Source organism: Danio rerio, chromosome 1, assembly GCF_049306965.1.
Source record: "Danio rerio strain Tuebingen ecotype United States chromosome 1, GRCz12tu, whole genome shotgun sequence".
Taxonomy (NCBI): Eukaryota; Metazoa; Chordata; class Actinopteri; order Cypriniformes; family Danionidae; genus Danio; species Danio rerio.
This window is the reverse complement of record NC_133176.1, coordinates 56,172,501-56,185,863: the sequence shown is the minus strand read 5'-3', so window position 1 is coordinate 56,185,863 and position 13,363 is coordinate 56,172,501. Positions and strand designations below refer to the sequence as shown.

Below are 13,363 nucleotides of genomic sequence, written 5' to 3'. Positions count from 1 at the left end.
AAAACATTCAGATTAACAGAACATAGCGAACCCTTCTATTGGGTGAAATTATTAAACCAACATTTCGCTAGAAAAATGCTATTTTTAATAAAGGTTTTTAGTTCATGTATTTATTAAATTATATTAAAATAGGCAGCTGTAAACATTTAGTCTAAATAACTATGGATGCTTATGTATTTTTACCTATAAAAATATAGCTAATAATTTTACTTATATTCAGAATTATATACGGCCATTTGAACACATATATATGACTATATCTAACATATTCTAACATGTATATATTCGTAATTTGTCATTTAACAGCCATTTTTGCTATATTTTACAAATACAGTTTGAATCTATGGCATTTATTTACAACTTGTATGTCATACACTTAAAAAGTATTTGTTGTTTGCTTGTTCAAACTACTTATTTAAAATAAGCTGAAACACTACAATTCCTTAATGTTTTTTGGGGACAGCGTAATAGCTTTATGTTCAATCCACTTAAATTTGTAAAACATAATTAAAGTTAATTTATTTTGGGACAACATAAAGGAGTCATGTGGAAGCCAACATTATTTTACAGTGTATATAATTTCTACTAATTTCCATGTATCAGATTTCTATACAGCGACAACCAAATATCACCTTGCAAATACGAAAACTCCTTCTTAAGCTTTCTGGAGTTATTTTAAAAACAAAAAGTGTCCTCAGATTTTCCAATTGCATCAGATTTTACGCTTTGACAACCCAACAGCAACAATATAACAAGAGAGCAGAACAAAAATGAACGATGATTACCGACGGTGTCTGAAACTGTGATTTCTGCCTCAGTGATTGCTCCGAGCTCTAGCAGAAAGCGACAAACGGTCAGAGATACATTGCAGGGGTGTGTTTGATCAATACGTCCTCTTTTTAACCATTCACCATGAGCTCCGCGCAGCGTCTTTAATCTCATTCACATTCTCAATGAGGAACGATTGAATGGCTGCGGCTGCCTTTATTCACACATTCACCTCCAATGTAATGAGGGACAATCATGTACCGGCGGCTTATTCGTCTCAACAGCCCGATCGATTGCTCACACTTGCAACTCATGTGATTAACAGGCATCAAAAAAAAACAAAGAAAGGAAAGTGCTTGGTAGAAAAACCTCCTTTATCCTTGACATTATATGATTATTCAGAGGACAGAGTGGTTTATGCACAAATTAGCACTCTGAACTACAGATGAATTAAGTTATAAATTGTCCATTTAAAAGAGTTAAGAAAGCTTTATGTGATGATATTATATAATAAAATATATTGCGGTTTTAAACATGGGGTGGCTCGGTGATTAGCACTGTCACCTCACAGCAAGAAGGTCGCTGCTTCGAGTCCCGACTGGGTCAGTAGCAACTCCACTGTGTGGAGTTTGCATGTTCTCTACGTGTTGGTGTGGGTTTCCTCCGGGTGTTCCGGTTTCCCCCTCAGTCTAAAGACATGCACTATAGGTGAACTGGATTAATTTGGCCGTAGTGTATGAGTGTGTGTGTGTGAATGCGAGAGTGTAAGGATGTTTCTCAGTTCTGGGTTGCGGCTGAAAGGGCATCCACTGCATAAAACATATGTCGGAATAGTTGGCGGTTTGTTCCGCTGTGGCAACCCCTGATAAATAAGGGACTAAGCCAAAGGAACATGAGTGATGCATGATATTATTATCATAGGCACTTCAAAATACAGTGAACAATTATTTATTATTAAAAAAATTTTGTGAGATTTTAAGTATATTCAGATTGTTATTTTTCAATGGTTGTTCAATAAAGCATCAATACACAATCTTTTAATAGGCGATTTTAATGTTTAGTATTCCTCCCCCTTCCATAAGCCAGCTCTGCTTTTGATTGGTCATTTGGCCAAGTCCATTTCTAATTGGCCTTTCTATTCTATGTGCAAAAGTCTTCATATGTCACGAGAAGGCAGTGATTATGCAAATGAGTGTACTTACTGTATTCAAATAAATGAAACAGGTTTGCTTTTAAAGATCTCATGAACATTATTAGGGAAACACACTATTTGTATTTTATACATTTTCACTGCGCTCCTAAAAGTCTTTGATGTGCTCCTAAATTTTTTTTAACTTAGGAGCACATGTGCTCCTGCTAAAAAAAAAAAAAAAATCAAGCGTCAAGCCCTGTTATAAGATAAATTTATATTCAACTATAAATATTTTTATGTTAATATGGCCTACGACATGACAGAAAATGATATTTATAGGCCGATTGTTTGTTAACACTTTGCAATGAGACCCTATTTATTAAACAAACCTCATGATGAAAACTTAAATGAAAAATGTATTAATCTTAAGTGATGTTAATTTCTTAGTTAATGCTTTTATAAGTCTGATTGTGATTAAACTGTTTAAATTGAGTTCAAATCAATCATTAACATTAATAATCGTTCATTCATTTATTAATTTTCTTGTCGGCTTAGTCCCTTTATTAATCCGGGGTGGCCACAGCGGAATGAACCGCCAACTTATCCAGCAGGTTTTTATGCAGCGGATGTCCTTTCAGCTACAACCCATCTCTGGGAAACATACACATAACACACACACACACTCATACACTACGGACAATTTAGCCTATCCAAATCATTGGACTGTGGGGGAAATCGGAGCACCCGGAGGAAACCCACGCGAACGCAGGGAGAACATGCAAACTCCACACAGAAAAGCCAACTGAGCCAAGGTTCGAACCAGCGACCTTCTTGCTGTGAGGCGACAGCACAACCTAATGCGCCACTGCTTCGCCAATAATAATTATAACTAACTTAAAAAACAAGTACTAAGTTATTAAATTAAACACTTTTATTAAATTAAAGTTACAGACACATTTATTTATTTAATGCTTAACTCAAAATCTTGAGTAAAAAAATTTTAATTTACACATTACTACACTCAAACGATGAAATTAGCTGTTTGTTCAAACTACCCATTTAATTTTGAGCTGAAACAACACAATTCCTCATTTATCTTGATTGTTTTATCATGTTCAATCCACTTAAATTTGTAAAAACTATCAAGTTAACCTTCATGTTGTTTCGACACAGATCAATTGTGTGGAACCCAGCATTTTTTATGACGCATATTAATGGCTGTTTAATTTTTTAAAAGTTATTAACTTAATTAAAAACATTATGACTTTTTTTTTAGTTATAATGTTTATTAATGAGAACTTATCGGAAAGTGTTACCTGTTGTACTTTATAAATCTTTTGTAGTTACTTTTGTTAACTCTGAAAACTTCTGTTCTCTGAAAAAAAGTATTTATGTTATTAGTATACCTGCTAAAACATATTTAAATCGATATTGTGAAAATACAGTATATCCTGATAAAAGCATCCAATTATCTCAACAAGAAAAATTGATAGTCATCATAAGCCCGTTTTTAACATGCATAATGGATGTAAAAAACGCAATAAACGCTCAAAAACCAACCTAAAAGCCATAAAGGAATAGAGAGAGTTTAAAGAAAGCATACTAAGGCTGCTAATGTAAAATCAATCATGTTAGAGTATTTTAATTGTTACTTAAAAAGAGTTTTTATAGCCCAGAGCGCACAGACATTCCTATTGATTCGGCGAACAAACACTTTAAAAGCCTTATTAGTCTAGCAAACAGATTACTTTTCGCTATATAGTCCATTCATGGATGAACCCGTTTATGAGGTTATCATTTATGCTTAATGCTACTGTGCTTTCACTGAACAGCAGCACCTTCAATAGCCATGGCGTAATTTTTTTTCCAGAATTACAGAGCAACAGCGCCACCTTGTGCATTAAACACACATTTTTACAAAAGAAATACACACAAAAAAGCTGCAAAGCTTGATAGCTCTTGCATATAAAATAAAATTAAATAAAATTGGTTTGGAAAGCTCCATCAAACCATTTTGGGACTCCCAAAATCACACTTTTGTTAGAGTTCTGTTATTGCAATATATAAAATATCCAGGAGACCGTGGTTAAAACAGATAATGTCAGGTGTTTGATTATATTATTTATATTTTGTCAGTCTTAAGGGGTTTACAGATCATTTCAGGACATCTTAGAGATATTACAATATTTTAAACGGGAGCTATTATAAAAGATTAGCTCAACAGTTGATCACCAATAGACTTTAGCTTGTCACAATTGCTAGTCAAAGGCATGTGCTATTAGATGCTAACTCTAAAGCATCTGATTGGTCATGAATTTGGACAAGCTTTTGAGTCTAATATAAGTCAGTAATATTTTTGGCCAGTCTTCATAGAAATAAACAATATATACAGCAAAACGCGTCCACTTCAAAGCAGTACAATAGCACTAATTTAACACCAAATCTCAAAACAACAGGATTAATCACTGAAAATGAAATTTAAAAATAATACCATTTCCACAGAAATATGTGCAAGCTAACACATTTTCTGCTATCATTTCTAAAAATATCAGTAAAAATACCTTGTGCTAATACAATACAAAAACGTTATTTCCTGTGTAGGATAACTTAGTCGCGTATTAATATGTTTGATCAAAATTAAAACAATAACAGACTTGCTATATCTTATTAAGTTGTGATATTTAACATTTTTGTGTTTAAAGGGATAAAAAAAGTCAGTGGGCCAACTGACTAGCAATTTAGCCTAGCTTTTGAGAGTGCGTTACACTAAAAACTAGACAGACTTGACGTTCTCTGAATTCAAAACCATTTAAAGTTATTATACACTTTAAACTATTTTTATTAATTGTAAATTAAAATCCAGTTGTCTTCTTTGGACTAAAACTCACCTCATTATCGACCTGTCGTCGCCGCTTTGCAGCGTTTGCGCTGTCTTAATTAACCCGCGCTTGTAATCGCGCATGCGTGTTCTGTCACCTAACCTGAGGCAAATTTTTGGCCATATTAGTGTATGCTACTATTAAATAACACAAACAGGAGGACACTAACGCATACTCAAAGGCAGTTGTTTTTTTCACTTAAACTCACCTCATTATTATCAACTTGTCCCTAATTTGTAAGGTTTGAAATACATCAACCTAGCAAATTAAATTTCCCTTTACTTACCTATTCGGACTTGTATGTATACGCTGAAAATAACCAAGCTTGCATTTCAAACCAAATATATATGATTATGACATTTCACAAAATAAAAGGCACTAACAAGGCCTGAAGTGAACCAGAATACACATGAGAATATAATATGATATATATAAGAGGGGAAAAAATGAAAGATGAGGAAACGGACAGAAGGGTGTTGTTGAAAATAATATGGAGGAACAGGTGGATTATTAAGAATCTGAAAGAAATTAGGTGCGCTATTATAAAGTGTTTTTCCATTCTCCCCCCAGCCTTCAATTATAAATCCTCCTCTTGTAAACCTTTCTTGTTTATTCATTTCCACCTCATCATTGGCTTTCATCTCTTATTCTTGATCTTTTCCTTGAAAGGATTTCTCTTAAGATCTTTATTTCATCCATTAATACCAAGCTACTGCTAAATGTGTATGCCACAACACTACATCAACATACAAGGCAAAAGACATTACATTTATTTGTAGGAAACATACAGAGCAGCATTTATAAAAACCACATTTATTAGTCACTTTCCAATGGCGGATACAGAGACAATACAATACTGAAGACACTAATAATGAGGGGGTAAAGACTGCAAATTAAACTGATACAAGCAAATGGAATGTGGTACAAAAAAAAATTTGAAGTAGCCATAAATACAAAACACATCCGACAGCACAGCCGTAGTTACATTATATAACTAAAAGAGACCTAATTTACAACTCTACACCTTGTTAAGAAGGCCAAGCTACTTGAGAGGCGAGGATCAGTGCTGCAAATCCATACAGTACATGAGTGGGACCCGTAACAATCAATGCAGTATTGCTGTACTGAAGCTCCTCGCCGAGTGAGGTGTGTGAAATGCCTGCCTGCTCACAATTTCAGCTTTTTCTTGCGGCCACGTCCATCAGGGGTCCCGTCCTGCTTGCGTTTCTGAGCCTACAGGGAACAGAAGGCGTTATTAAATGCTACTCTTGAGCATGTGAGGTTTAATAGGGCCAGTTTCACTTATTCATCCTTTGTTTTTTTTATGGTTGTTGATATTTATAATATCCAGTGTGTTCGAGGTGTGTCGGGGAGGGTTTATACATATTTTCATGCCAAGTCTAAATGTCATTATTTATACAGGGAGTGACTTTTTTTTTTTGTTTCATTATGAACAAGCTCACCGAAGATGTGCGCGGTCCTCTCTTCTTCTTCTCGGCTTTCTCTCGCTCTTCCAACTCCATGTTTTCACGTTCGATGAGTGTGATCAGTGTGTTGCATCTCCTCTGAAGCTCCTGCGGTAACAAATGCACATGCGTAAACATTAGGATGTTGTTAAGAAATTAAAGTTTTGAAAAAAAAAGCGTCATTTTGAACTTTAATTAGACTGCAATATGAAGAGCCATTTTCCTTAAACGTGTTCAATTAAAGGGAAAAATTAAACACTTTTATATTCCTGATATTCAAGAAGCCTGCACTCTGTGTGTGATATTACTCAACTACTTCTCATCTACTAAACAAATCAAAATTCACTATATTTTTTTTGCTTTCAGATCTTGAATTGTGTACTGTGTTCTAGTAAGCTTTATCATCAATTCAATGATTTTGAACTCAATAAGTGTTTTTGTTTGTGGATTACATAATATTCATTGCAAAAAATGAATCCCATCTCACACATTGCTAAAACTACAGGGAAAACGAACCAAAAAATAAATAACAAATTGCTCTAATCAAGTGCAAAAATGAACAATTATGTCTTGTAAAAAGTTCCTGCATTAACTAATTAATAAATAAATATTCATGTACATAGGGCTGGACGATATGGCAAAAACGCAATCTCAATAATTATTTTCCATATTGAACGACAACAATAAACATTCTATACAAGTTGTTAATGCTTCCAGATTTAAAAGAATCCCAGCAATGACTGAAGCCACAAAAATTAGAGAGTCCATTAAATGGCTTAACATTTTCAGTGGCCGAAAACACGGTATATTTCTAATATCAACACACTTTTAGATTCCCATTTTTGCACATTTCTGCTATGTGATTGGCTCTTTAAGCATTTATTGTTAGCAGTTATGGTTATTTACCAATTTTATTGAGATTTGATATAATATCGTTTATCGGCTCAGCCCTACATGTATGCAAGCCATATCGATTATGCCATATGCAATTATTTAACACTAGAACTAGCAGAGTTAAACAACTATTTGAATTACCACAGCGTTCTTACATAAGACATCATAGTCATGCCATATTTACTTTCAAAGCTGGTTCGGGATCCATAGAGCTGTGCATCGATGGATTTGCTCTTCAGTGTTTGGACTCTCAGTAGTGATTATTAAACCACACTGAACTGATCTAAACTGAACTTAAACACTGAAAACTGAATTACACTGTTTCGATTTACTATAATCTTCTTTGTGAAGCTGATTTGACAATTCACATTGTAAAAGCACTAAACAAATAAAGGTAAATTGAATTGAAAGCTTCCATTCAGATATTAAAATAAAAATTTAAATATCTGTTGCCATATTTAATCAAGTCATTACCCTAAAAATATGATATTTTTGATAATAAAGCCTGTAAATGTATAGTTAGGCTATTCCAGACCACCCGCAAATGTCCGCATCTCACTTTCAGTTTACAAGTAGGGAAGATGGCTTTTTCACAGCACTAAATTTGCCGCTTTGAGAGATATACCTGATGTAAAGTTAGGTTTTTGTTAACAGGAAGTTGCTAGGCAACAGAGGCACGCATCAAAAGTCACAGCGTAAAGTAGGGGACAATGAAATGCATGTGGTCATTTTGAAAGGATATTAATTGCGCATAGCTCTTGTGTTGTCATTTTAATAACAATGTTAGAAGGAAATATACACAGATTTAGGAAAAGTCAGGGTATTATATAAATACATTTGTTTTGTTTTTTCAACAAATTGTAAAAAAAATTAAATAAAACTTTAATTTTAAATGATCAAAATTGGCACATCGGTAGTTCTAGTGTTAAATAAATGTAAATAATGTTAAATAATGTAAATAAAAGCATTCCAATCTCGAGCCCCATTAAACATTTTGTGTAAATAGACCGCAACTTATGTTCCACGTTTTTGCAGATAAATCTTTATAGTGTAGTTTTCTCAGAAGTAGCCAGTTGAATACAGAAACATAATAAAATTAAGAATTTTTATAATTGGCTTTTTTTAAATGGCACAATACAAACAAATACAGATTTCTTCTGATAAAACGGTAATGATGAATCTCACCATGGCTGTGCGAGACTTGAGGAACCAGTCGAAGCGGAACTGTGGCGAGTTGCGTATGCACTGGCGCAGCTCATCGTAAACGCTCTCCTTGTCGAAGCCCAGTTTGTGCAGCATGCAGATGAGAAAGCGATCCTCCTCCTCTGTGTAGTTTTTCCCTTTGTTTGTGCCGTACGAGATCCTGAGCTGATGGAACGGCGCCTTATAGCGGCCAATCTGGAGAGACCAAACAAAAATATTAAGGTAAAGATAAATGGTGCTATCCAATTTCATGACAGCTTTTATCCCTTTTTTGTTAAATCACTTCAAAAGGCAGTTCACACAAAAAAATAAAAATAAAAAAAAACAGCCACTGACTGCCATAGAAGGAACAAAATAAATGTCAGTAGCTTGTTTTTTTTACATTCTACAAAATATTTTATTTTGTGCAAAAGGAGAAAGGTTGTAGCTTAGAACCACTTGAGTTTGTGTTAATAGTGAGGAAATGTTCCTTTAGGGGAGGGGTGCTCAATCCTGTTCCTGGAGATCTACCTTCCTGCAGATTTCAGTTGTTACCCATATCAAACACACCTGAACCAATTAATTAGGACCTGAACACCACTTCATAATTACAGACAGGTGTGTTTGATATGGGTAGCAACTGAAATCTGCTGGAAGGTAGATCTCCAGGAACAGGATTGAGCACCCCCGCTTTAGGGGGTAACTGTCCCTTTAATACTGAAGCAATGTCAAAGTCATGAATTGATTTTTAGCACCACCTACTGTGATTTAATTTACATTACAGCACCATGCCTGTTAATTAACACAATACACTTGCTTTACAAAATTCCCAGCATGTCTACTGGGTTTCTGCAGTCAAATTAAAAGTATTAAGGACCTTTTTCAAGTTCATTATAAATCAAATTTAAGACTTACAGTATTTAATTTTGATGCATTAATGTGCATTGCAATTGTAAACAAATAAACTAAACGACAAGGAATTTCTTCTAATTGCACTATTGGACCAGTGGAAAACATTTTTACCTTCCTATTTAAAAAAAACACATGCCAAGCAAATCCTAGTAGTATACATACAAATATTTAGTTTAAAAACTATTTCAGTGTCTGTCTTACATATATAAAAAACGTTTAAAGTAATATTGTTGTTAGGAACTTAAAGCATATTGGTAAACCGTTTACAAATCATATTTGCAAAAGGTTTTGAGATGGACTGTTGGTCATTGGATTGATTGTAGACCTGACTGGTAGCTTAGCATTGACAAAGGAAAATTAAGACCTGTTAATTAAGAAAATTAAGACCTGTTAAGACCATTTAAGTCCTACAACACAATACATTAGTTCACTTTAAGGCCTAAAAATTTGTTAAAATCCCACAGACACGCTGGTCTAGACAAAAGCGTTTCTCACTTTCGAGTCGAGTGCTTTCTTGATACTGATCCTCCTCTGGATTCTGGCCTCTCCTCTCTCGATCTGAGCCATGATCTTCTCGATGTCCTGCAACTCATTGCAGCGCTCCCAGAACACAGCTGCACACAAACACAACACATCTCGTTTGAATGAAAGCTCCCCAAACCAAAAGCACAATCCATTATTTGAAATAAAGCTCATCAGTAAGGTGGTGTAAAACCTTTTGACGTACCAGAATATTCCATGACCTCCTCTGGGGTTTTGCCCTCAACCTCACGAGCGATGTTCTCAATGTCATCTCGTCCCCACTTCTCGTTGGCCTTAATGAACTGGTTAAAGTCACGCTTGGTCCAGATAGTAAAGCCCTGGATGTAGAGGACACATTGACATCAGCCGCTACATGAATATTATCCCGGAGGTCAAAATATTTGATAGCACAGGATAAGAAGTTTAATGTTAATGCTGAGGGATTAATTATACTGAAAAAGCATCTTGTAAGTATGAAAGAATGGTGAAGTACACTCCACTGGGCTGTCACATACATACATTCCCTATTGGGGTATACCTGTGAGAGGAGGTTCTCCTTCTCCTCCAGCTCTTCCTCATTAAGTGGTTCAGCTTCGTCAATCTTGGCCTGCTCCTCTTTCTGCATTTCAGCAGAGTTGGGCAGATCAGGGTTTCTTGGCACCTGTTTGCACAGTGGCATCATGCATTAGGAACTTCAGGATAATAATTCCTTTATTTATAAAGCTCATTTCTGGGCGCTTAAAACGCTTTACAGATTTTTACTAATTTATTTTATTAAATTACGACTTCTTTAGAGATTTCATAATGTTATAATTAGCTTGTCTAGAAGCCTATATGTTTAGCATTGACTGCTTTTAATTGTAGCAATGTTATACTTTATACTTTATAAATTAATTAATTAAATTTCACAGCTTCACTGCACATTAAATGTCAAGCAATCTAATCATTATTCTAATCACTAATAATTTATTAATGTACAAGAGATAAAAATGAACAGTTAAAGGATAGTAAAATTGTAACAAATAGATTACATAACATAAAATATGACTCTAAACCTATATATTAATTATTAGACATTAAAAAAAGTTGTAACCTGTTTTTATTTAATTCTTTTTGGATCCATTAAAGTTGTGAACGATTTGTGAACCTTTTAAACTCTGTTTCTCACAGGGCTTGAGGTTTGTTACAGGCTGTCAGAGACTAACTCACTATTGTGAACTATATGCCAAAGCTGAGTGGCCTTCTCTGAATACAAAAAGATACACCCACTGGATGACTCTGGTATAAAGGCACAAGACCCAAAAGAGCCTTGTTGACCAAGGTTCCCTTCTTCATAAGTCAAAAAGCCACTATGCCCTATGTTCAAGTGAATCTTATCATTTAACTATTTCCCGGGTTTTAACTCAAATGGGGAGGCGAGCCTTTAGTCATGCCACTCCCTCATCCTGGAATACTTTAGTCTGAACTATAAATGTCTGAGCTCATCCCAATCAAATCTTTTAGCTCTATGCTTTTTAACAAACAACAACAGTCCATTTCTCAGTGTGTGTGTTTTTAACATATTGAAATGTGGTATAGCTGAACAACTAAACTGTATTTTTAAATTATCTTAATTTTCTATTTATAATAATTTTTTTTTTCATAAGTCGTGTGTAGCAGACTTCTTGGCCAGGTCATCCTTTTAAATGAGATCTTGATCTCAATGGGTTTTTACCTGGTGAAATAAAGAAAAAACATATTTAATGTTGCCTTTTTTCTAAATAATTTTACTCAGTCAGTATATATTGATGTGTGTAAAGATTTAAAAAAATCAGTTTTTTTTATTACATAAAGTTGAATAACTGATGACAAAATGTCCTAAATTAAATTAAAATTAAAAATGCAAATAATAATAATATTAATAAAGATGTAAAAACATAAATAAACAAACAAATGAACATAAAAATGACGGAAAACAACACCTTATAGCCAATAGTCTTCCTGTAATAGAGGATCTCCTTCTCCAGCAGCTCAAAGAGCCGAGGTGGAAAGAACTGAAAGTCCTGAACATTGGGCTGTTTGGGAGGACGTGGAGCCTGAGGAGATCAGATGAGTTCATTAAGACAGCTCTAGGGGAAAAGGTTTTCAATTAAAACACTGATTTAGTCAGCGATGAGTTAAAGGGCTAATAATACCTTTGGTGCTTTGGGCTCGCTGACGCGCAGGGCTTCTCGAAAGTAGGCATCTACAGCGTAGTTGGCCTTACGCTCTCTCTTGGGTGGCTCAATCCAGTTAGTGACGACCTGAGAAGAAGAGAAGTTCAGATCTATTACCAACATTGAAAACCAAGACTATAATGACAAGCAATTGCAGCGATTTACATGGCATTACCTTCTTCTTTTCTCTGTAATCTTCACCCTCAAAGTTATACACGCTGTTCTCTGTGTCCATGGTGAAGTTTCTCAGAGAGCCTTCTCCAAGATTGGCCATCTTCTCCTTCATCTCCATGGTCTAAAGCCAACATTGTAAAGAGAGTTTCTATTAAAGTACAAATGAAAACTATCCATATTGATTTTGTCAGCTCACATTCCCAGTTTTGTGGTGAACAATTCATTAGTACATGTCATTAAGCAAAAAAAAAGTCTGCCCTTGTATCTAGAATTAAAATCTGGAAATGCACTTCCTCTTTGTTTTCAGTTGACTTCTCAGATCATGCATGTCTGAGGTATTGGGTGTGGCTAACACTTAACCACACCCCTCCAGCTGTCAGTTTTGACAACAAACAAAAATGTAAGTAGGAGGAGTCTGTTAGGTTGTAATAACTCTCCTCAAACCCTTTTCCCTCATCTTTCTGAATGAAACACCTACTTTATTATATCCAATCAGCGCGCAGTAGAAAAAAAAACAAGCCACGCCCACTGTTTTCTCATTTAATATTCCATTTCTCTAGCATCACAATACAAAAAAAAACAGTCATAGCTTCCGGTTCATGCAGACTTTAAATCACTGAAACAATGCAATTGCAATGCAATGTCCCTAGATCTGAGGTTTACCTTCCGCTCTCCCCTCTCCAAAATGCCATCAATATCCTCATCTGTGATCTCGCTCTCTTTTGAGGCAAACACGTGAGTGGCACCGTGCCGAATGATGGAAAGCATCTCGTCTTTGCCCAGTTTGTTCATGCTAGGATCAACCAGTCTGCCTGTAGGATGCATGTAAAAATTTATTTATAATAAAAAAATTATATTACAATATATGAAAAATAAACATTGCAATGTTCAGGGTTCTTATACCTTTTCCAAACATAAATACAGAGGACTTTTCACCCACTTTCCAGCAGCATTTTCAAACTTTTCCAGCAAGTGTGGCGAAGTACATACTTAAAGATAATATTCATTCATTTTCCTTTGGCTTAGTCCCTTTAATTACCAGTGTTCGTCACAGCAGAATAAACAGCCAACTATTCCAGCATGTGTTTTACATAGCAGATGCCCTTCCAGCTGCAACCCAATACTGGGAAACACCCATACACGTTCACATTTACTTAAATATATATTCAAACCCATTACATCAGATGCTATTGGTTATTGTATTCTTCAGTATAGCATATTATCCTAAAAATAACTTTG

General features: G+C 34.9%; 2 protein-coding genes across 13 annotated transcripts in view; both read right to left on the bottom strand.

Annotated features, from left to right (window-relative positions):
• The window catches only part of inpp4b (inositol polyphosphate-4-phosphatase type II B), a 405,814-nt gene extending 400,932 nt beyond the window's left edge, over nt 1–4,882 (bottom strand). For 4 of the 11 annotated variants that reach the window (XM_073906011.1, XM_073906058.1, XM_073906049.1 and 1 more), the window contains exon 1: nt 4,789–4,878. In XM_073906011.1, coding sequence (XP_073762112.1) covers nt 4,789–4,862 — 74 coding nt within the window. In that variant the 5' untranslated portion in view covers nt 4,863–4,878. Of the gene's footprint in view, nt 1–4,788 lie in introns of all 11 variants that reach the window. The other 7 variants (XM_073906063.1, XM_073906070.1, XM_073906014.1 and 4 more) reach the window with 6 other exon arrangements.
• Nucleotides 4,883–5,526: 644 nt separating this feature from the next.
• Nucleotides 5,527–13,363, bottom strand: part of smarca5 (SNF2 related chromatin remodeling ATPase 5) — a 28,726-nt gene continuing 20,889 nt past the window's right edge. The window contains exons 15-24 of one of the 2 annotated variants that reach the window (NM_001081629.2): nt 12,788–12,936; nt 12,126–12,245; nt 11,930–12,037; nt 11,717–11,830; nt 10,294–10,416; nt 9,961–10,093; nt 9,729–9,847; nt 8,325–8,537; nt 6,243–6,353; nt 5,527–6,012 (exon numbers count right to left, since the gene is read on the bottom strand). In NM_001081629.2, coding sequence (NP_001075098.2) covers nt 5,947–6,012; nt 6,243–6,353; nt 8,325–8,537; nt 9,729–9,847; nt 9,961–10,093; nt 10,294–10,416; nt 11,717–11,830; nt 11,930–12,037; nt 12,126–12,245; nt 12,788–12,936 — 1,256 coding nt within the window. In that variant the 3' untranslated portion in view covers nt 5,527–5,946. Of the gene's footprint in view, nt 6,013–6,242; nt 6,838–6,921; nt 8,538–9,728; nt 9,848–9,960; nt 10,094–10,293; nt 10,417–11,716; nt 11,831–11,929; nt 12,038–12,125; nt 12,246–12,787; nt 12,937–13,363 lie in introns of both variants that reach the window. The other variant, XR_012407539.1, reaches the window with a different exon arrangement.